The sequence below is a fragment of the Lepisma saccharinum genome, chromosome 26 (assembly GCF_977018435.1).
Source record: "Lepisma saccharinum chromosome 26, izLepSacc3.1, whole genome shotgun sequence".
In the NCBI taxonomy this organism is placed as follows: domain Eukaryota; kingdom Metazoa; phylum Arthropoda; class Insecta; order Zygentoma; family Lepismatidae; genus Lepisma; species Lepisma saccharinum.
The window spans coordinates 34004432-34026832 of NC_139254.1; the positions used below are offsets into that span (position 1 = coordinate 34004432).

General features: G+C 39.7%; 1 protein-coding gene across 1 annotated transcript in view; it reads right to left on the reverse strand.

Annotated features, from left to right (window-relative positions):
* Positions 1–1477: 1477 nt before the first annotated feature.
* The window catches only part of LOC145979826 (retinaldehyde-binding protein 1-like), an 80345-nt gene continuing 59421 nt past the window's right edge, over positions 1478–22401 (reverse strand). The window contains exons 5-8 of the mRNA XM_083112852.1: positions 8810–9003; positions 8280–8390; positions 6638–6782; positions 1478–4140 (exon numbers count right to left, since the gene is read on the reverse strand). Coding sequence (XP_082968978.1) covers positions 4073–4140; positions 6638–6782; positions 8280–8390; positions 8810–9003 — 518 coding nt within the window. The 3' untranslated portion in view covers positions 1478–4072. The remainder of the gene's footprint in view (positions 4141–6637; positions 6783–8279; positions 8391–8809; positions 9004–22401) is intronic.

Below are 22401 nucleotides of genomic sequence, written 5' to 3' on the forward strand. Positions count from 1 at the left end.
TTGAGTTAGTCTGAGGTCCTTTTATGGGAGGTTGGGTTACTATGTTTTGCAATCCTATCTGATTTGTTGATGCAACTAGACCTTGGGTATATTTATGCTCCGCTAATTCCCTAGCTTCTCTGTACGCTTTCTCTTCCAAAAGAGTTTGCTTTCTTTGTAAGTTGTTGATGAACCGTAGAAGTTCATCCACCGAATTAAAATTCTTGTCGGAAGCTACTTGAAGGTACTGCGAACGTAGTTCCCTCACAATGTAATAAATTACATGCTCCATTGATGCTTGGGGGAGATATTTCTGTATCAAGGCATGCTTACGCAAGATGTAAGCTTGCGGAGTTTCCTGAATTTGTTGGACTTGTTCCTTTAAAAAATCCTCAACCAGGAGAGGTTGACCAATGTCCGTAAAAGTGTTGGTAATTTCCGTTTTTAGCGTTAGATACTCCTTATTTGCATAATCTGGTTGAGATTTTATTCCCGTTATTAAATCTAAAGCGATTCCAGTGAGGAATAAAGGGAAGGCAAGACATCTTTTCTTTTTGCAGGGGTCCAAGTTAATGCATCCGCCATATTTTCAAAAGTTGTGAAAAAATTATCAACTTTTAAGGGTTTTGCCGCTGAAAACTTTTCAGGTTGAATAAAATTTGGTAAGTTCAATGTCATGACTTCAGTATTGTTGACAACGGTGGAAGGAATAATGGCAACGCAGTCCGTGGAATGTGCAGTGTTTGTGGAAAACTGCTGTATGTATCGCGACCTTGCCCTGGTGACTGGACGAGACGGTGAAATCTGAACCGTTAGTTCCGCCAGCTGTTGAATCCTCGTTAAAGATAAATTTAATTCGTGTTCATTTTTCCTTAGGATTCCTAATTCGCGTTCTGAAGCACATATTTCCTATAAGGAACTAGCACCTACAACTAAAAGTTACAAAAAAGACCGGTGCCTCCAACCATGTTTCCTCTTTCCCATACTTGTATTTTTTTAATACCGGGATCTAAGTATAGGGTGAAGAAAAGGGACTAGCGAGAGGTTGTGTAAATAGACTCAGACCTTTATAAGTTCGGAGTGACGCCTCCGTCCTCCAGGTACATACCTGCGCTCTTTCTTCCACGATGTTGACTCACTCAAGCCAAATCCAAAATTGATCTCCAAATTTCCTTCCGATCTTCTCAGATCGGTTCGGTTGCTTCGCTATACAAATTCCAATACTGTCGATTCATATCCGTCTGTCAGGCTGATACCTTTCCACGGATGAGGCAAGTAATGGAATTTGTAAGGTCTGCATTCCAAACCGACGAGAACATCCTGTCTCCGTAATGTTTCGTTTTCAAGTGCACCTTCTAATTTTTACCTACAAGTCAACATTATATAAAGAATCTCAAATGTTGATTGAATAAAACTTCATACAACACTTCTTAAGTGTGTAGCTAATAAAATAATTGCACAAACATTTTTAGAGAAGAAATCGAGAAAACACAGCATGCATGGTGAAATCAATAACTTAGTTTATTGCTCCTTCAACACTTTCAATTGGTATCTACTTACAAAATTGCTATTCAAATGAACCCTCACGGACAAAAAAAGACATGGTAAATGTTGGAATGTTGTAAAATTATTTCATTTCCATTGTAAGAATCCAATATAATAAATAATATTTTCTTTCACTGTCATTTGTTTGTGCTCTTAGACAAGGCCTGCTTTATAAAGACCGGAACCCTGAAATGTGGCAACGCTGTCTCGCCGGCCTATACATCCAGCTAAGTAGTATGGACGCGAATAGCAAAATTGATGTTGACTCTTAAAAAAAAAACACTGGAATCTGTGTAAAATGTTTTCCTTTTTCCAAATCTGGATAGAAAATTGTCATTACGATGTAAGTGGAAAACATACATTAACAATTCAAATATAAATTTGCAGTTAAATAACTTGAAATAAGCAGAATATTCAATGACAACTTTGCATTTCATACGCAGTATCAAGTATGGCTTGCCCTTATTTTATTTGATAGCATTTCGGAATGAAATTCGAACCTAACAACTAAATATTTAAATGATGGAAGATCTACCATACTGGACTTAGAGTTCTAGAAGTAAGATGTACGAAGAAGTTGTGGATGTGATATACAAGCATGAACGAGTGTTACATTCAGAGTTTTAAAAAATCTTATGTAGCCTACATATTCTGTACAACGTCTTCATATTAGCAGTCTATGACATAATTGCAAAGATTTTGGTCAACACACAGCACATTGTAATTACGATGTGCATATATACATATATTTGTTTCGTTCGCATATAGCCCATGTATGTACACGGCTACATAATGCCGACTGCTGGTGACATTCTAGTCCCTGCAAGAAATTGGATAATTATGCGTGGATTAGAAATTAAAAGGTATTATATTTCAGTTGTTGTTCTCTTGCGGAGATATGTTACAGTGAAGGAATTAGTGATTTTATGTTCTACAATTTTTGTTAGGTTAGGCAATTTTATGCTCTTATCGGCTTGTTTGAGTTTGTATTGTTTCCCGAATTCTTGTTTGAATGTTGTAGTGTAATCTTTGTACTTAATACAAGTAAAAGCTTAGCATGTGGTGCCTCATGCCCACAACTTTTCTCAGCATTAGCGTGGAATTTGTTTTTTGCGTAAACATGTTTTAAACCTCTATGTCATGCTTATATAACAGTATATTATCAGTTCAGTAAAACAATAATCGGAAAGAAAGAAGTGGCAGTAAAGACAAAAATGCAGCTATACAAATCAGTATTGGTCCCTACATTAACATATGGAATGGAAAGTTTACCACTTCAAGATAAACATCTGAGTAAAATTCAGGCTAGTGAAATGACATACCTGAGAAGAGCTGTTAATAAGACTAGGAGAGAAAAAGTGAGGAATGAAAGAATAAGAAGAGAAGTGGAACAGGAGTCGCTAGAGAAAATAATTGAAAAGAGACAGCTAAAGTGGTGGGGACATGTATTCAGAATGAATTAAGACAAAAAGGTAAAGCAAATTCTAGAAGTAAAGGTGCAAGGTAGGAGAGGTAAAGGAAGACCAAGGATAATGTTTGAAGACAGAATGGAAAAGATTGGAAGAGAAAGGAATAAGACAATAAATATGATGAAGAGAATGATGAGAAGCAGACAGGAATGGAGGAGATGGATCGAGGCAACCAACCCTACGCTATGATGGCAGAAGGGGACTAGAGGAAGTAAGTAAGTAAGTCATGCTTATAGTTCTTTGACGTCGCCAATTTATTTTGCAAATGATAATTATGAATATTAATGACATCAGTAAGGGATATTTATTATATTCGATGATTCACCACATGTGAAATGTACGGAATGCTCCGTGAAATGCTGATATGCTGCTCAAAACATATTGTTGGTTGGTTGATTTGGTGTTTCAAGTCCACTTGATGCACAGTAAGGCTAATTGGGACTGGACCTACAGTTTAAAGTGGGATCCAAACCACTATGTCCCTCCACCGGGTATCGAACCCGGGACCACTTGATTACAAGGCGACGACGTTACCACTGCGCCATCGGGGAGGCACTGCTCAAAACATGTAATGTATAGTTTTAACAGCTTGATAACATTTTCCTTTACTTAGGAAAAATTACGTTCAATACACTAGCGAATACAATTTGAGCGAATGAAGTTATTACGATATGAATAGGCTACATACAATTATTATTTTTCTTTACTTTTGGACGTTCATTCTCTAATGTTTCTTCCGAGAAACATCGGCCGGCTGATGTCACGGTTTACAGGGTTGCCAAATTGAAGGTTCCGGCCTCTATTAAAGATGGCCGTTGAGTTGAGTTCGTTGGTGTTTTAAGTCCACTTTATGCACAGTAAGGCTAATCGGGACTGGACCTACAGTTTAAAGTGGGATCCGAACCACTTGTGCCTCCACCGGGTATCGAACCCGGGACACCTTGATTACAAGGCGGCGACGCTACCACTGCGCCATCGGGGAGGCCCTAAAGATGGCCGTGTCTTAGAGGATCTCATTTCTTCTTAACTTTTTCAGGTAGTTGAAAAAAGGTCATCTCTTCTTAACAGTGGTAAGCAATTTATTTCTTCAACTTTTTCTTGCCTTTCTCCTTCTTACCGACGTTTCTCAATCCATATGGAAGCATTGCTGGAAATTAAAAAAATATAATTCGTTTATATATTTTATTATCTAAAATTATAAATCAGAAGGAAAAAATATATTTTTCACTGTTGGACGAAGAACACCTACATTACCATTTAACGTGCAAGTTTTACACCAATAACAATATAAATACATTGAAGTAGTACCACGGTAGAGCATAATGCAAATATTCAATTGTACAAGTCTTTAATCAAAGTTCCAAAAACTGCCAGTTATTAAAAATGTTTGCATGTATTGCATAGACGCTGAGAGTGCGGTTTTGAAATGAACCTGTTTGAAATGAGATCAAGACGTCAGGCGTCAGTAAAATTGAGATGAGACTGAAACATAACTTCCAAGGGTACAGTCTTGTACAAGAGTATATTAAATTGAAGGGTAAAGTATATGGAAATTAGACCTTGCGAAACGATATAAAGTAAAATCAGACGCTATTCGCCCCTTGTCTAAAAGCGCAACAAATGTTTATTTATTTATCGAATGACTTTACTCAGTTACGTAGAATCAAATCACAAGTTCTTATGTTCTGATCCTGCTCATTCTTAAATACTTTGGTCAAAGTCATTTTAAGTCAACTGTACGTAGCATAAGATATCGTGTATGTTACAAACGCGACCCAAAATATAGAGTCGTATTTGCTCGGTGACCAATATGCTCCATTGGGAATTAATCAGAACTTGGTCATGTTCCCCGGCTGACGAAGATTTTCGAATGAGGGTATTTCATGCCACAATTAAAACTAGCTTTCCAAATAATTCGATAAACAATGTTCAGTTATATTATCAGCATATTATTGTAAAAATACATTTCCACATATATTTAATGCGTGTTGGTCATCATTATAATGCTTAATGTAATACAATGCAAAGCTACATCTCCACAGATAACATCCGACGTACCCAGTTTTGGCACCCAATCGCCACCATACTCTCCCTTGGTAGACAGTGCTTAGTATTAAGAAGTCGTATTGCAGGGACAAATGTGGAAGAAAGTGATGGGAGTAACTAACTGCCTCTCCACGAACCCCTATTCGGTAGCCTTACATCCATGGTTACAAAAATAAAACTCCTAAATATTTCAGAATACAAACATGTGCAGCTTGCATATGCACACATCAAACACGTTGATTTAGCCAAGCACAAAATTGAAACTTTTGCAAATTTGAAAAATCTTCGATGTTCTTTTCGCAGTTTATCATAAGTTCCCATTTAAGTATTTCATAGTTCGAGCTAATGGAAGGTAGCATGGCCCCCATGGCACCTCCACTGCGTATGGGCCTGTATGTAATATGTTAAAAAATGTTAAAAAAATCTATTTTAATTATCACAAAGAAGTGCATATACTTGCAAGGACGGCTTAGAGGGCGGTCGACTCGATCGACTGACGGGGTGCCGCCCTCAGGGGGCCAGAAACCGGATATTCCCCCTTGAGTGGCGCCCGAGCCAGAGCCAGAACACGTTTTCGGATCTGACTTCTCCCTCAAAAAATGTATTAGAAAGGAGGGGAGAAATGGAAAACTGTTAAAAATGAGGCAACAATTGCAAACCATAAAATAAGCATGGCAGGAACATAGAGACACACATACATACTCAATTTAGTGTGAGTATGGAGAATACGGTATGATATGTCATAAGAATGATAGAATCCCCTTTGAGTGCAGTATTAATTAATTTATATTGTAGAAAATCTCTTCTCTTATCCGGTTTTGCAGTACCCCTCTAACTTTTTTTCCATAGTGAGCTGTCTGTGGCAACAGGTTGAACATTTTAATTACCAAGTGTCTGTAAACATGTTGTATTGTGCTTATTATAGTTGATCGTGTGTCTAAATTATAACTGAATTTTGTGTTGTGTCAATTCCGGGGGTCTTAGATTGAATTCATGAACATTTTCTTTGGTAAACATATGTGGAAAAGAAATTCCCCATTTGCATTTTTATTACTTGCATTCATAATATCCTATGCTTGCATTTTCTTTTAATCAAATGTCCATCCAAATTTCATGTACAAACAGAGCGAAATAATGTAACAACCAACTAGGTAGAATATGTGTGTGCGTATGTGTAAAGAGCGAGAGAGAGCGAGCGAGAGAGAGAGAGAGAGAGAGAGAGAGAGAGTCAGAGTCAGTCGTAAGGAGCTCGCAGACTCCTCCGGATCCATCATCTTGTGGAACTTGCAATGTCATTAAGCAAACAATTATAATTTGAAGTGAATTTGCATATTCAGATGTGAAGAAATTAAAGCCAATAGAGGATATAGTTATGTTTATTAAAATTGTATTGTAAAAAGCCAGCAATGGAAGAAATGAAGCAACTTTTTGCAATTTTTGAATTTCTTTGAGATATCTTGGATATTGAAATTCAGATGTGAATTGAATGTTCTGTACTTTACGTAGGGTACACAGAGTAACTCATCGAACGACTACAAATTAAGAACAAGAATAAAAATTTGATTAATCTGAAGCACAAAAAATATATATGTTTATACCTTTGAACAATTCCTCGTTATCTAAAAGCTTATTATAGAAAGTGGAGTTGTCGAAGGATGGAGCCAACCCTCCGATATCAACTGGTATGATCTCGGGATTCACCATTTCCAGAAAATCTTGCAGGTTACTTCCATGGAAGTGTATCTAGAATAGGGAATACATATATGTGATATAAATCTATTTTCTAAAAAATATATCAGTTTTGTATTAATTAGGGCTAAACAAATACAACTTAAAACAGATACCTATACCGATACCGATACTTATACCGATTCCCACCGATACCGATACTAACTAACTTCTTAAAGCCAAAGGTTCATGGCTGCAGCAACACAGGCCTTCCATCTGTTCCTATCCTCAGAGAGATCAATATACTCGTTTCCATCCCTATCGATTTCCTTTAGATCCATCTCAACGTTATCACTCCATCTTAGTCTTGGCCTTCCTACTGGCCTCTAACCATCAAGTTTCCCAACAAGAATCCTGTAAACTCTTTTTTTTCTCTCTCCCATTCGTGCCACATGGCCTGCCCACCTAAGTATTCTTCATTTAATCATTCTAATAATATCTGGACATGAATACAAATTATGGAGTTCTGAAATATGTAACCTTCTTCACTCACCTGTCTTCTCATATGTCCAAATATTTTACTAAGGATCTCATTTTCAAATACCCTCAAACCTTGTTTCTCTTTCAATTTAAGGGACCAAGTTTCACATCCATAGAATACTGCAGGCAATATTACTATTTTGTATATTTTAACTTTCAGTTTCTTAGATATTAAAAAAGAAGACAAAAGTTTATGAATAGAAAGGAATCATGCATTTCCTGAATTAAGCCTGCTTTATATTTCCTCTTTAATATAATTTTTATTTGTTAGTATTATTCCTAAGTACTTCAATTTGGAAACTGGTTCAAACGAGTTGTTTTCAATAATTAGATTTTGATTATTACCTAACACTTGGTTTTGGCTGTAAGCATATATTTGGTTTTCTCTTGGCTAAATTACAAACCTATCTCTTGAGCTGCTTTGAAAAACATTGTAGCATTATTATTGATACCGATGTTGATACTTTAAAATTGCAACACAAAATTTGTTCAAAACATTTTATTATTTGATTAACATTTATTTATTTATTTATTTATTAGTGAGTGAGTATTCCTCCAATTGCAAGCATTAACGATTTTAAAATACCTTTTATGTAATCACAAAGTACAGTTTTTTAAAATAATATTGCTAAAAATCAATGTAAACCTCGAATTTTGCAAAATTTTCAGAATAATTAGTCTCCGAAAAACTGTAGCTAGACATTTTGTCAGACCCAGCGAACGATGAAAATGCCGGAAAAATATCGGTAAATAAAATTTAACCGATACTTTCCGATACCAATTCATCGGCATAGATACCGGCTCAGCCTTAGTAATAATTTTTAAAAATAATGAGTAAAATAATTTCACTTTTCTCCAGTGAAATATTGGATATTTGAGATTTTACGTCGAGTTTATGCAGAGTAGGATAATCGAGAAAGGTTATATATAGCTTATAGTGAGACTTATGTAATGTGCACCGAAGCCGAGACACTTACATCACAAGGAGGCCAAACCCCCACTATCACTACTTCATGTTGTATGTAGACTTACCCTACTAAGAAGTTTTCCAGATAAGAAGGGCTTGAACAAGTTGTAAACTAATCCGAACCAGAATGGTTCGTTTATTACATTAACTTGTTTAAAGCGAAGTGGGAAACTATCCTGTGAAGAGGTTAAAGGAAAATGTATTAAATGCATACTCTTATATTTATAACGTAAAAATCATTTTTTAAATAAAAACAATGTTGCTTAAAGTTTTCCAAGAAAATTTCTATGCTAAGATTTACATAGAAATCTAAGAACCAGAACGGAAAATTGTATATTTACACAACAGATGAACGTGAAAATTTAAAATAACATAATTCACTACCATAAAAAGTAATACCAGCCCAGCTGATCGCAGACATGAAAACAAGTATTATGTTTGTTTTATGCTTGGAGAGCATTTTTCTGTTTGCCTTAAAGTTCCAGTTATGGATTTAAACAAAAAGGATTCTGTAACTATTTTCAATGAAAGTACATTGTATTCGTTATTCGGATTCGTACGGAAATAGTGCAGTGAATATATGTAATGTAATCACCTGTAGGAGACTACTCCAAGAGCGTATCACCTTGGGAGTGCATATTCGTAAGTGTTGAAGGCCAAAACCTCCCATATCAAATACCATCACAACACCAGACACTTGAGTGATGGGGTCCATGGCACACTGCTCCAATGCGACATAAATTCCATTGAAGGACTCAGTTGGAGAAACCACACTGAAATCAATCGGACCTAAACGAAAGTACGCATCAACGTTACTTACTCGCAAACGTGTGTGAAAAATATGCATGTATGTTTTTACATGTTTACACAATCACACAATACCCCCCTCACACACACACGCACACCACACACACACACATACATAAATTAGTATCTATTGGTGGTCTTAGGTTTGTACATATATGCATGCTTCATTTTATGATATATCAGGCTTGAAATTTTAAAGATAATTGTGTTCATATTTTCTACATTTAGTGATAATTCATTCAGAAGGCATGTTAGTTTATTAAAACTAAAGCATTAGAAAAATAAAGATATATATATATATATATATATATATATATTTTAGAAAACGCAAATGGATAATTTATTGTTTAAAGACAATTGGACCATTCAATGGGCTTGTGAAGAAGCATCGAAAGGGAGGTGGTTCAAACTGACTGTCGCCTGTTGCAAGTTCACAGGCCTGGATATAACCTCGTACTCCTCACTCCATCATCTCCAGTAAGTGCATGCGAGGTGAACTCTAGGCAAGTGTGGCCCATGTAGTCTGTGAACAAATTAGAGATCCAAGTATTCGGTTAAATTTGAAGGTTCAAATATTAATTTATGTTGGTGTGTAAGGACAGCAAAAATCATGATTGCAGGTAATAGATATGACTACCAATCAAAAATTGTGGATGTTTACTGCTAAACGACCATATTTCGGAAAGGAATGGTTCTACTTAAATGTAATGTGGCTTATTTGTCTGATCATATAGAGTTTTTTTCGACAATACCAGCTGCTAATTAATACGTCATGGATTACCAAAAAATATATAATTGTTTCTGTATTAGCTTTATGTTTATCCTAAAATTACAAAAAACAAAAAAACTTGGCATCTTAGAAACAATATTCGGAATAAAAGTTGTAGTGTAGGTGCACGTTCTCAATTCGGCATGTTACATTTTGCTTAACGTTCACACGAAACGAATCTATTTTATAGATTGTGCAGAATGCATGAAACCTTAAAAGGCCTTAATTCTATTTAATTGTACCTAATATAGCTGAAATTTACTATTGGGAATCGCACTATTGTTGGGTACCTGCATTACTTTGCTTCTTTTTTTGCTGGAAATAGGTATTAGTAGCGTATACAATGAATTTCGCTTTGTTATTGGTGCCCATGGAAGAATACTACGCCTAGCAGACTGTTTATTAGTTATTGTAGACAAAATGTCTGCTTTCAATAAGTACAATCTATAAATAAAGATATATCTGAAAGGTGCGGATTTTGCATCACCGAATGAAGTACTTATGTCCACCAAAAGACAGTTTGTTCAACTTTTCCGCGAGTAGAAATTTTGAACAAATATGAAATGAAATTTTTATGGCCAATGTTAAACTAGATTTACAAATATCAAAGTCTTAAGAAGATTAGAATCGGAAGCTTTATCCCCCTATTCCAGAAAATTCCTGCTCATAAGTCAAGTTGAGAAACGCTTGTAATGAACACTCACAGACAAAAAAACGGTGTGTTTATGTGAGAAATCAAATTCATGAAAGAGGGCAGGACAAGTGAAAGATAGAACATCCACCATTTGGATTGGCCGTCATTTCTATTAGCTAACGCTTTCACATGGCTTTCCGTACTCACCCATATAAAATTGGTAATAATGGAAATTTTTGCATTCAAATAAAGCAACATCATGGCTGCCCTAGAAACTAATAGGAATTCCGAAAACAATTGCTGCAATATAGTACGTTTATATCTCTTACTCTCGAGGCATTTAACTACAAAGAGAATGCGAATAGAGTCCAAAGCATTTGAAGAAATTCCGACATCGCGAAGTGCACAATGCGTCGTAAGGGGTTTAATGTGATTGTCAATAAACAAAAACGTTATTGTTATGCATAAATTATATCTACAAAGTCTGATGGTTTTCTTGAGAACCAGTGTTTCCGCATGGGCTATTAGCATGGCAAACTATTACGAGAACTTGAAGCTGTGTATCGGACAAACGTCCAAAAGTTTCATCACTGTACATAGGCACAAAATACAATTAGAGTGTCTGCAAAATTCCAAAGTGTGAATCAATCATAAGATAACGTAACGTCGTTCAGACAGAACAATTGTGAAAAAATAATAGTAGAGATAAAAAGGAAGTTCTGCAACAGAAAGTGATAATTTTTTTGCAACCTTAACGGAAAACATCATAAGGCAAACGCGAAAGTGATTCGCTCGTGTACTTTTCTTAGTCTAACTTAACCTAAAGCAAAAAGCTGGCAACCTTGCTTTAGGTTTGTCTTATGTAGTTCCAGTGCATAAAGCAATTTTGTCAACCTACTGGGCTTTTTCCATAGCCTTTTACGATGGGGGTTTCCAGGAAAAAAATGGGATTTGGCCCACCCACTTAGGACCACCAAACTTGGTATAAATCGACAAGGGTGGCATCTGGCAATATCTTTTAATATTTTTTATTTATCTCTAACCGTTCTCGAGATATGGTCCACTGACGAAATTTCGGGGGTGTGCCATATTAATCGTAGCGCGCTCAAAATTGGTATGCGTATTCTCTACTATCATAAAATGTTTCTTTGAAGTCAAAATTGCAGTCTGTTTTGCTCTATCTCTTACCGTTTACGAGATATTTAAGTTTTTTTTATTGAGGAAACCTAGAGGGGGTAAATTTGGTTCTATGACGACCTATACCAATTTTGGTAGAGGAAGACAGAGGACACCGAGACGATGTTAACGCAAGAAACCCCACGTCTCTGCGACCATCCGTTCGAAAGTTACGAAGTCTAGAAAAAATACAAATTTTTGGAAGTTGGCCCACCCCTTGACTTAGGACCACCAAACTTGGTATACGTAATCTAAATTTACCTAAATCGACAAGGGGTATTGCCATTTTTGCTCTATCTCTTACCGTTTTCGAGATATTTAGCATTTTAAGTTTTTTATTGAAAATTTTCGGAGGAGGACAGCTGTTAGCAAACAAAGGAACAATCTGAGATGGGTGGCACTGTCAGCACCATCTATGAGGAAACAAAAAAAACTAGGTGTTTTGGTGGGTAAAAAAGGACAAATAGGATCTTGCCTGGTATGTTGATTGTGTATTAGGGAATATTGTAAGTGGTATTGTCATATATTAGAGCGCTCTTTTGATAATTAACTTATAACTGCACACAGGCTGTCGTAATTAACATAAAATATCCCGCCCCTCGTTTCTTCTAGCTTGTGCAATGTCAGTTTGGGTAGGATCATAGGGTGAAATGTGATTCTCCTATGATAATATCTGGCTGACTAGCATATGCGATTACGAAGGATACATGGCTGCGCATGTGACTTCTAGGATCAAGCCTATGAAATTGGGGTCCTAGTAATTTGAAGCAAATGGCGGGATATTTTGCAAAAATTTTCCTTTACAGTTAACATTTTTTTTATTTCACACATTAGGTGAGGAAAATTGTGGCTTCTACAGCTTGACAAGCAGGGATGCTCTTTCAGCGCATGCCATTAGTCACATATGAGAGAGAAAAATAATATTATTTGACAGTCTACAGATCTGAAAAAACAAAACAAAAAAAAAACAGTTTTTGGTTCAACTTGCTGTCGAGTATAAAATAAAATAACGATGCCTATGAACTTGTTTGGATTCAAAAAGCAGACTGTCATGGAAGCACCGAGACAGGCTACTACGCCAAGCTTCGACCTGTTGCCGTCCATGCTATCCAAACTGAGTGGCTTGTTTATTATTCACCTGAACAGCATTTGGACGAAATACGACGAGGACGTTGGCAAAATATTTTACGTCTTCAACAATAATTTAAATTTCTACAAGTTCCCAATCAGCGGTAAATTTAGGCTAACTGTCAATCTAGAGAATGTAGGTGAAGTCAAGGTTTCTTTCGGCAAGAATATTTATCGCCTCAAGCACGATAGGATGAACAATGTCACCATGTACGATGTATCTGCCGACGATTGCTTGTACGTGGAGTTGCTGGGTGATTACGACAAACTCATCCCGCTTTTTGTGGAGCTTCAAATAACCTATCCTATAATAAATAAATAACCATAGTAGCAGCAATGCCTAACGACATTTTCGGTCACACGAAACGCGACGGCCACGGCGACGAGCTTCTCATGCTCGACGTCAGGTCAAGAAGCTGAGAAGCGACCTGCAGGCCCTGCAGTCCACGCTCAACTCCAGCCTCCAGTCCGAGATAGCCAGCCTGCAGTCTCAGTGCCTGGACCCTGTACTCAAGATCGATGCAGAACTCAAATTGCTGTTGCAAAAATACACCGATTTGGCGTCGATAGACAACCTCGAGAACCTGGCGCTGAGCGTAGGCAAGCTCCAAAATGAACTTCTGAAGCTGCAGCAAACGCAGACCTCCGACGTGGAACAGCTGAAGCAACACTTGCAGGACCAAACTTCCAGCATCCAAACCGAGCTGCAAACTTTCATCCAGAGCATCAAAACACAAGATGACTACGATCGCGTTAACGCCAGCATTGCTAAATTGCGCAAACAGTTTCAATCTTTCAAAATCCCTACGTTGGAAAGTATCAAGGGAGAGCTTCAAACGGATGCTTTGCACGCAGCCATCACCGACGCTCAAACTAAACTACAAACGCTGGAAGACTTCATCAACAATCTACCTTCGTCCAGCGAACTGAATGCTATTGCACGCAGCGTTGCCAACATCAAGCTCCGGCTCGAGATCTACGAGGACTTTGGGAAACTGCAAGGTACCATAGCTCACATCGAGGATGCACTTGCCGTCATCAAAAATGATCTAGCGAATGTTCACGAGGCACTTGAATGTAAACTGCCAGGTATCAGGAACACTTTGGCCAGTGTTCAACAACAAATTACCAAGCTTGAAAATCTAAACACCGAATCAGAGTTGTCGCATTTTCATCACTTGATTGACGACATACAGACTAAGCTGGAAACACTTCAAAAATCCACTCCCACCCAGGACGACATAACACAACTGCAGGAAGGTATAAGCGCGGCAGCGAATGCATCGGAGTTGGATGCTGTGAAGAAAGCTCAGGAATTGCTTCAGAACACGGTGGCTACCCTGCCTACTACGCAGGAACTAAAAAGCGTGAAGAGGACCCTGAACCGAATACTCAAATCGGACGACATTAAAAACATCCAAACCGAAATTGCAACGCTTCGGGATGCTGTTGCTACCTTGCCTACCAACCAGAACGTCGGCGAGCTACATGCCTTGTTTGCAGAAATTAGGACCCAGGTCCACGACCTTGCAGCTCAAAACTCCAAGTTGACACTTGTGGAGAGCCTGCAGCAAATTATCGCCAACGTAAAAGAGCAAATTGGTAGCATAGAAGCAGGCCAGGAATCTGCTATATCTAATTTCAGTACCCAGCTGCGCGAGTTAAACGAAAAATTCAAGAGACTTGTTGTCGACGTGAAAATCAAGCCCGACTACGACACTGTTGTTGGTGCTATCGAGGAACACCTGGAATCGGTAAACGGTAGATTTGAGGATGTGGAGAGCGAGGTTCGAACCAACGTAAACACCCTGAACGCCTGCATTGACAATATTAAGTCCACTATTGTTTTAGAACTGTACAGCATTCCGAACAGAGAGTTTACCTCCCCCTTCAATCCGAGGGCCAAACTTTACATGCTGACCCCTGCCAAAGCCTATCACCAGTTTTTCATCGCTGGTACACTCCAGTTTGCCAAGGTTTCATACTGGTCTTTGCCTCATGCAACCCACTACCCACCCATGACCGTAACGAACATTGGGGACGAGCCTAAAATAAGAGGAGTGGAGTTGGTTGATTTCACCCACCCCGAAAGTCGCGAGACTGCCTATGCCGAAAATGCCACTCAAATTATCGACATAGAAATAGGTGATAAGCTGTACATAGAAACCCGGCATTGTCTGCGGCCTGAAATCCCATCCAAGCTATATTCTTATTTTCACGCAATGTCTAGGCAGGCTATTGTGAACGAGCTGCACAAACCTGCACGGTGAAACTACAAACGACTGGCGGTAGTGACCAAAGGCATAGACGACTTGTGGCAGGCTGACCTTGTGGAAATGGGCAGTGGCAACTTAAAAATTTTACATAAAATCAACAAGGGATACAAGTATCTTCTCACCATCATAGACACATTTTCAAAATTTGCGTGGGCTTTACCACTCAAGGCAAAAACAGGAACCTGTGTAGTGGAAGCATTCAAAACTATTTTTGATGAAAATAGCAGGCGACCTCGATTTCTTCAAACAGACAACGCAAAAGAATTCTACAATTCTGTCTTTCGCCAATTTATTCAAAAACAAAATATTCAACATTACTCCACTTTTAGTCACATGAAAGCGAGCGTAGTGGAACGTTTCAACCGAACTCTGAAAACACGGATGTGGAAACAATTCACGCTTCAGGGGAAGTACAAGTGGCTCGACACGCTTCCTGAACTTGTTAACAGCTATAATCACAGTTTGCATCGCACGATAAACATGAATCCAGCTGACGTCAACAAATCTGACGAGCGACGTTTAATTTCTACGGTTTAGTGTCCAAAGTTCAAATTTACAAGCAAGAAACCGAAATACAGAATTGGAGATCAGGTGAGAATCAGTAAAATTAAGCGTGCGTTCGAAAAAGGCTTCACAAAAAATTCGAGTACGGAACTTTTCACAGTAGTTCGAGTCTTAAACGGAAACTGTCACAAGTATATAATAAAAGATAATCGCGACGAAATTCTAAAAGGAAGATTTTACGAAGAGGAACTTTCTAAAACAAAATACCCCGTATCTTATTGAGAAAGTATTGCGTAGAAAGAGTGACAAACTGTTGCGAAATGGCTGGGACTCGAGGAAAAAAGTTGGATAGACGCAAACGAGGTGATTGTGTAACGGGTGCTTGGGACGTGGTACGGCGACTGCCAGATTTTCCATCGGAACATCAGGATAGGAAAAATGGCGAGCTTCTACCCGACAACATTCGCTGCATTATTGTTGGACCTTCTGGATGTGGAAAAACAACGTTACTTATTGATAATTTTCTTCTTGCGTCCAACTGGTTAAACTGGAGGAACAGGCACCTGTATGTTTCCTCCAAAAGTTTGGAGCAATCGAAGTATCGCCAGCTGTCGAAACTGTACGAGCGACTAGACATAGCTATTTTTGCTTCTGAAGTGATACCACTAGACTGCTGTCTCGAAAATTAGGCGGTGGTTTTTGACGATGTGATCCTGGAGAACCAGAACGAAATTCGCAATTTTTTACTCAGGGTCGGCACAGAGGCATGGACTGCTTCTACCTTGCTCAAAACTTTTTCCAAAATCCCCAAGCAGCTACTCTGAGACAATGCTAATTTTATTTGTTTGTTTCGTCAAGACTACACCAATTTAAAACACGCTTACGATGATTATGTAGGTGGGGACATAAACTACAATCAGTTTTCCAAATTTTGCTCTTCATGCTGGAACCAAGATGATTTCGGATTTGTCACAATAGACATGACGAGGAAACCCAATAACGGAAAATACAAAAAATAATTTTCTTATCATTGCAACGTTACAAGAAACGTCTTGACCTATTATAAATAACTACACACCAAAAAATGAAACGCAAACTTGCAGACGACAATCTGAAGCTACGTAGCTAGCTGGCAAAACGGTTTAAGGATTGGAAATCTGAAAATCGTGGAATTTACGAAGAGAAAACGCGTTAGGACCAACCTATCATCGATGCCATCAGTGGACTTGGTAAAGAAATCAAAGATGTCACCGAGCAAAACAAAGAGTTAATCAACGAGCTTGTACCACTTACTGCTCGAAATTATACCATACCCACACCTATATTAGCATTCACACTACTCCGTTCGAACTTACTCCGGCTCCGAGACGTCAGGCCCTAGGCAGTACCTCTTCGGACAAGCTAGTCGAGCTGGGTCCGTTGGCGAGGGATTACCTAAGCACCGGGAAATTCGAAAAAGACGAGGTGTTCGGATTGTACCCGACCATGGAACATAACGAGGGTGTAGTTTGGAAAATTGGGAAATCAAAAGTCACGTTCGAGGGTGACGACGTGAAAATCAATTTGGGCGAGAAGAACAGCTGGACTAGGTATCCCGGCACCGTGGGGCTGTGGGAACTTAACACAGAAAAGCAACGTAAAGATTATACAGAAGAGGATTACCAAATTTACACAGAAATTTTAATCATGACGGACGCCCTGTACCCAAAACAACAAAGCAACACAGAATCGCGTGAAATCTAGCAGTGGAGAAAAGTACAGGAACCTCATCAATATGGACCCAGCTCAAGACTGGCAGATGTGTCAAACTCTACAATACCCTACCTAAAGAGTTTGTTTGGGTAGACGACGTAAGAAAGCTTGTAGATCGATTGCTGGTTATCGCAGGCGAAGAGAATGCAGGCAATCGCAACTTCCACAACGAGAAGGTGGGCATCATGGACATGATTAGCACCAAGCTTAGCAACTTCATTGTCAACGACAGCAAAGGTATAGGTTACCTCATCAATATCATCAACACCCTGCCTCCCAAATTCTGGAATGTAGCCGAGGGTCGAAGTCTCGTGAACGATATTATCAACAAGCTACCCTTCGAGATGCACCTGCCAGGTTACCAGTACTGCGGTCCGGGTACCAAACTCGAACTGCGACTGGAAAAAGGAGACAAGGGAGTGAACCCACTGGACGCTGCATGCAAGGATCACGATATTGCCTACAATACTCACACAGATCTCGACGCACGTCATGATGCCGACAGGAAGTTGGAGCATGCAGCTTTCGGGAGACTCGTCAGCAGAGATGCCTCGCTAGGTGAACGGGTTGCTGCATTGGGTACGAACATCGCCATGAACACAAAACGAAAATTGGGGTGGGGGCTGTAACTAAATAACTCTTGTGAAGAAAAAGCAACTTGTATAACCAACCTATCATCACTTCATTGCATCATGGGGCAAAGCCTTACCTTTTCACGATATATATAAATAACATACTATCACCATGAAGCCCAAAGGTGTCGTTTACCAAATACCCTACGCAAACCTCAAGTCTCTCGGAGCTCTTGATGGATTGCTTACCAAAAAGCAGCGCAAGAAGAAACATTCCTGCTTGGCAAAAGGTCATGGAATGAAATTGCTGCTTAGCATTCCTCAGTTGAGGAAGTTACAAGGTTCGCGAAAGCAGCAGAAGACTGGAGGTTTCATATTCAGCATCCAGGCTATCTTGGCAGCATTGGGTCCTGTAGGCAGCTTGGCAGGAGGCAGTGCCGCCATTGCCAAGACCGTCATCGATGCAAAAAAGAATAAAGAGCAGAAACGTCAGAACCTGGCTATGGAGAAGAAGGGGAAAGGTGTGACCAAAAAGCGAAAGAACAACCTCGAAGCTTTGAAAAGGTTTAAGAAAAAGAAAAGCCCCTGTCCAACTTCGATATTGAATATCTGATCGAATTGTTGGGGGTCAAGCACTTCAGGGGCTTTTCATGTCTGATTCTCTACCTTCTGTTGTGAAGAAAAAAGAGTATGGTGTGGTTAACCTAGACCGTTACGAAAATCCAGATACACATTGGATATGCTACCTCAAAGCCAACAACAACAAAGCATTTATTTTCGATTCATTCGGAGGCACGCCACCTGCTGGGTTGGTAAAGTATCTCAGTGTTGCCAACCTCTACTACTACTATGACGAACGCATCCAGGATTTCAGCGATGTGAACTGTGGCCATCTCTGCGTTTCCATTCTTGTCTTCCTCTCGCAATTAAATAACCCAACAATCGAGGATTTCCAGAAAGCATTGTGGCAAATAAAGCACTTTAGGAGTATTCCATCTCACAAGCGAGAATTCGCTTCTGAAACTCACATTGCATGACGATATCATCTATCCTAAATCTATTGCTCTTCGTGCATTCTACAGCATGTACCTGATACCTAACGTGACGGTACACAACAATACCATCAAAATTGGCAGCGAAAAAATCAGCATCACCCCTGGCCAGTACAACCTGTCTACCTTGCAGGCTCAATTGCCAAGAAGTGTACTGCTTGTCGCAAAATTCTGTAACTCACAGGGTGGAACTGGTGTCTGCCACGGAAACCGTAGACCTGGGTACCATCGGAGAGGTATTGGGATTCGAGAACAGCACAAAGCTCGAACCTGGCATCAAGCACATTGGTGCTAACATTCCTAAACTTCTAGCCATCGAGACCCTGAACATACATTGCAATGTGACAGAAGGTATGATCACCAAATCCTCGGACGGCATCCTAGGGAGTCACAAGCAGACAAGTATTATCGCTACGTTCAAACCAAACTCTGAGTTCATGGAGCCAATTATCTACACACCCTCCCCACCGATAAACTTTCCTGTATCTCGTAATCGCATAGACAACATAGATTTGGCTGTTACCAACGAGAAGGGGAGGTGGTACATTTTGCAGGAGCCACGACCGCAAGCCGTCGTGGAGATTAACATATAATAAATAACCATCATGGAGCAAATCGAAAGTTACGAGTAGCGGTCCTTCCCTCCCAATCGTCGCACGTTTGCCAACCTTAACGAAGCGAATCGAGAGATAGAATACGATGTGGACGTCGGGGATGGATTCATTCACCCTCACAGAGCCGATTTGTATATCAAGTTTGATGTTGTGAAGAGAGACAACGGCGAAGCATTCCTTGCTAATGCAAATTTAAGACTTGTAGATAATTTTGTGCCTTACTTATTCTCGCAGGTGGAAGTTAGAAAGCATGGCACCGTCATCGATAGGGTTGACTACCCCGGGATTACCTCTACAGCTGTGGGAACACTGAAACTCTCCAAGACCGATGCAGCATACTACCAGGCAGGGGGATTCGAAGCAGGTACAAAAATCAAAACTCAAAGTCACACAGTACTGTTTCCTATGCGCCTGCTTCCAGGCTTCTTCTCCGACTACACAGAAATTATGTGGAAGGGTGGTTTGCGCGTCACTTTTCGCAGAAGCGCCAATGACAACAGTGCGCTGATGCGTTACACCACCTTGAGTGCAGACGGTTCGGCACTTCGCAACACACTACCCGATCGTGCCAAGTGCATCATCCAGTCCATGGAGTTGCGCATGCCCGTAGTGGAATAAGAAACTAATTACGCTCTCAAGTACAAAGCAGACATTTTGAAGAATCCGCAAGTACCCATCCAATTTTACGGTTACCAGTGCGTGCAGAAACCTGCTTCTGGCAACCATTTTGAATTTGACGTGACCACACAGTTTAACAGTATCCGGTACGATATGCCAGAATTTGTGGTCGTGCTCTTCCAGACTGGGGAGGACAACAACCAAGAAAAAGATTCGAACCAGTTCGACAATTGTAAGATCAAGAACATCTACCTCAAAAATGGCAGGAACGAAGTTTTCCCACGTGAGAACTACAACCTGAACATTGCAAACAACGACTACCTGAAACTGTACGAGGCATACACAGCTTACAAGAGAGTGACCTCCGGCAACGTGGAAGTGTACTACAACCCCAATGAGTTCATAGCTCGCAGACCCATGTTCGTCATCAACACATCTAAAAGAAAGCAGGTGGTTGTTAACGATCGCACCAACATCAAGATTGTCTGTGAGTTCCACGATGCTCTGCCTGCGGACACACTGTGCAGCGTCATCCTTATTGCAGAGAAAACTTTTGTGTATGATGTCAGGAACGAGTGAGTGACAGAGCAGTTTTAAATATGCATAGGAAATAACAAGAAATAAAAAAAAGCCATGCTTGAGCGCGCAAAGGAACTTCCCCTTTGGCCCTGCACATGCCCCAAATTTTCGCCCCGTAGGACACGGCGGGAGTTAGTTCCGTTAAAAAATATACATAGTATATATTTAACAGATATTGTTAATTTTTTGTATTATTTTGTGTAGGTCAACAAAAAATTCTGTTGATTGAATATATAGTATGTATTACAAAAAACTGTGAAATTAATATTTTGAAAAAAATATCCCACCTCCACCCCCTCGTTTTGTATTCGAGGCCAAGAAAAAACACTAGTAAATCAAATTTCTTTTTATTTTTATTTTGGGCACACAGAGCAAGTTTTACCTGTTTTCAGGCGATAGTGACCCCACGGCAGGGTATGAATCCCACATTCGAGAATACATCTCTTGTCGTCTCGTGCATCAAGAGCAATTTTTCTGACGGTGTTGGTTGTAAGTATATGTTTAACACTCTGGATGCGATACTTTTTTCGCAGAATCGGCTTTTTGGTTTCGAGACACTCGACGTAGTCTTCAAACTTGCGTTTTCTCTGAACCACCTGCTTGCCTATGCCTTTAGCTTTTTTGGTCACAGAACTCTCAGCTCGAATTGCATATGCTTTGGCACGAAGACCAGCAAACTCTAATATAATATCCCCATCTTTTTCATCCTTTAGTTTGCCAGGCACTTTTTTGTTTCGAGCCAAGATTTCATATCGATTTGGTTGGGGATAGCTCGACGTGTCGAACAAGTTAACAAGGGCTGGAATCGTGGTGATATCTTTATATGCGTTAGCAGTGTGGGCGTGATATACCAGACTGTCCGTATCTGTGTAGAGAAGGTTGATGTTGGTACCATAGTGCAAGCGTAGTATATCATAATATATCGCGAACATTTGCAGCTTGCTTAACTCTAACACTGTGGCACATACATAGACTGGTTTGTTGAGCTTTACCTCACTACGATTCATGTGTACCAAAGCAAGCTGTTCGTTGTAGATTTTTCGATATTTAAACAGTGGGCTTGCAACAAGTTTGCGACAACGGTCGACGCTAGTAAGCAACCTTATGTCTTCACGATTTCGCGTGTTTTCCATGGTTTTACCAAATATTATATTATTCATATCCTTAAAAAATTTGCGATCAAGTTCCGAGTTAGCAGCAGTACGATGTTTAGTATTGAGGTCGATGTATCGCTTCAACCAATTTGAATGGTTGAAAGTGAGGACTCGGTGAATTGCTGTAATCGTGACACCTCGTTGCATCAACCACATGAAGATTTCGGTAGTGCAACCCGTAACGCTTTTTGGGTTTGAAATCCATAATAAGTTTTCTCTGCTTCGACGCAGGTGGACACTTGAATTCCGATGCTGGTGGTTGGTCGCAGAACACATCCTGTAGCTTCTCGGAAAACTCGAGGTCTACCTCGACAAAGAAGCCTCGTTCCGAGTCGTCGAAACCTTCTACGTCGAATTTGGAAGGATCAGATTGCTCAAATCCTCCAAATGGAAGTTTTTGCACCATGGAGTGCCCGTAAAGATTATTAGCATCCGTGTACATGATGTAGCTGGATGGTTGAGAAGGGTCGTTCCCGGTCGACATGTGTTTTTTGTTGGCGCGAGCATACCGTTGTGACACCTGGACCATGCCATCCCGAACAAGCTTTTCCA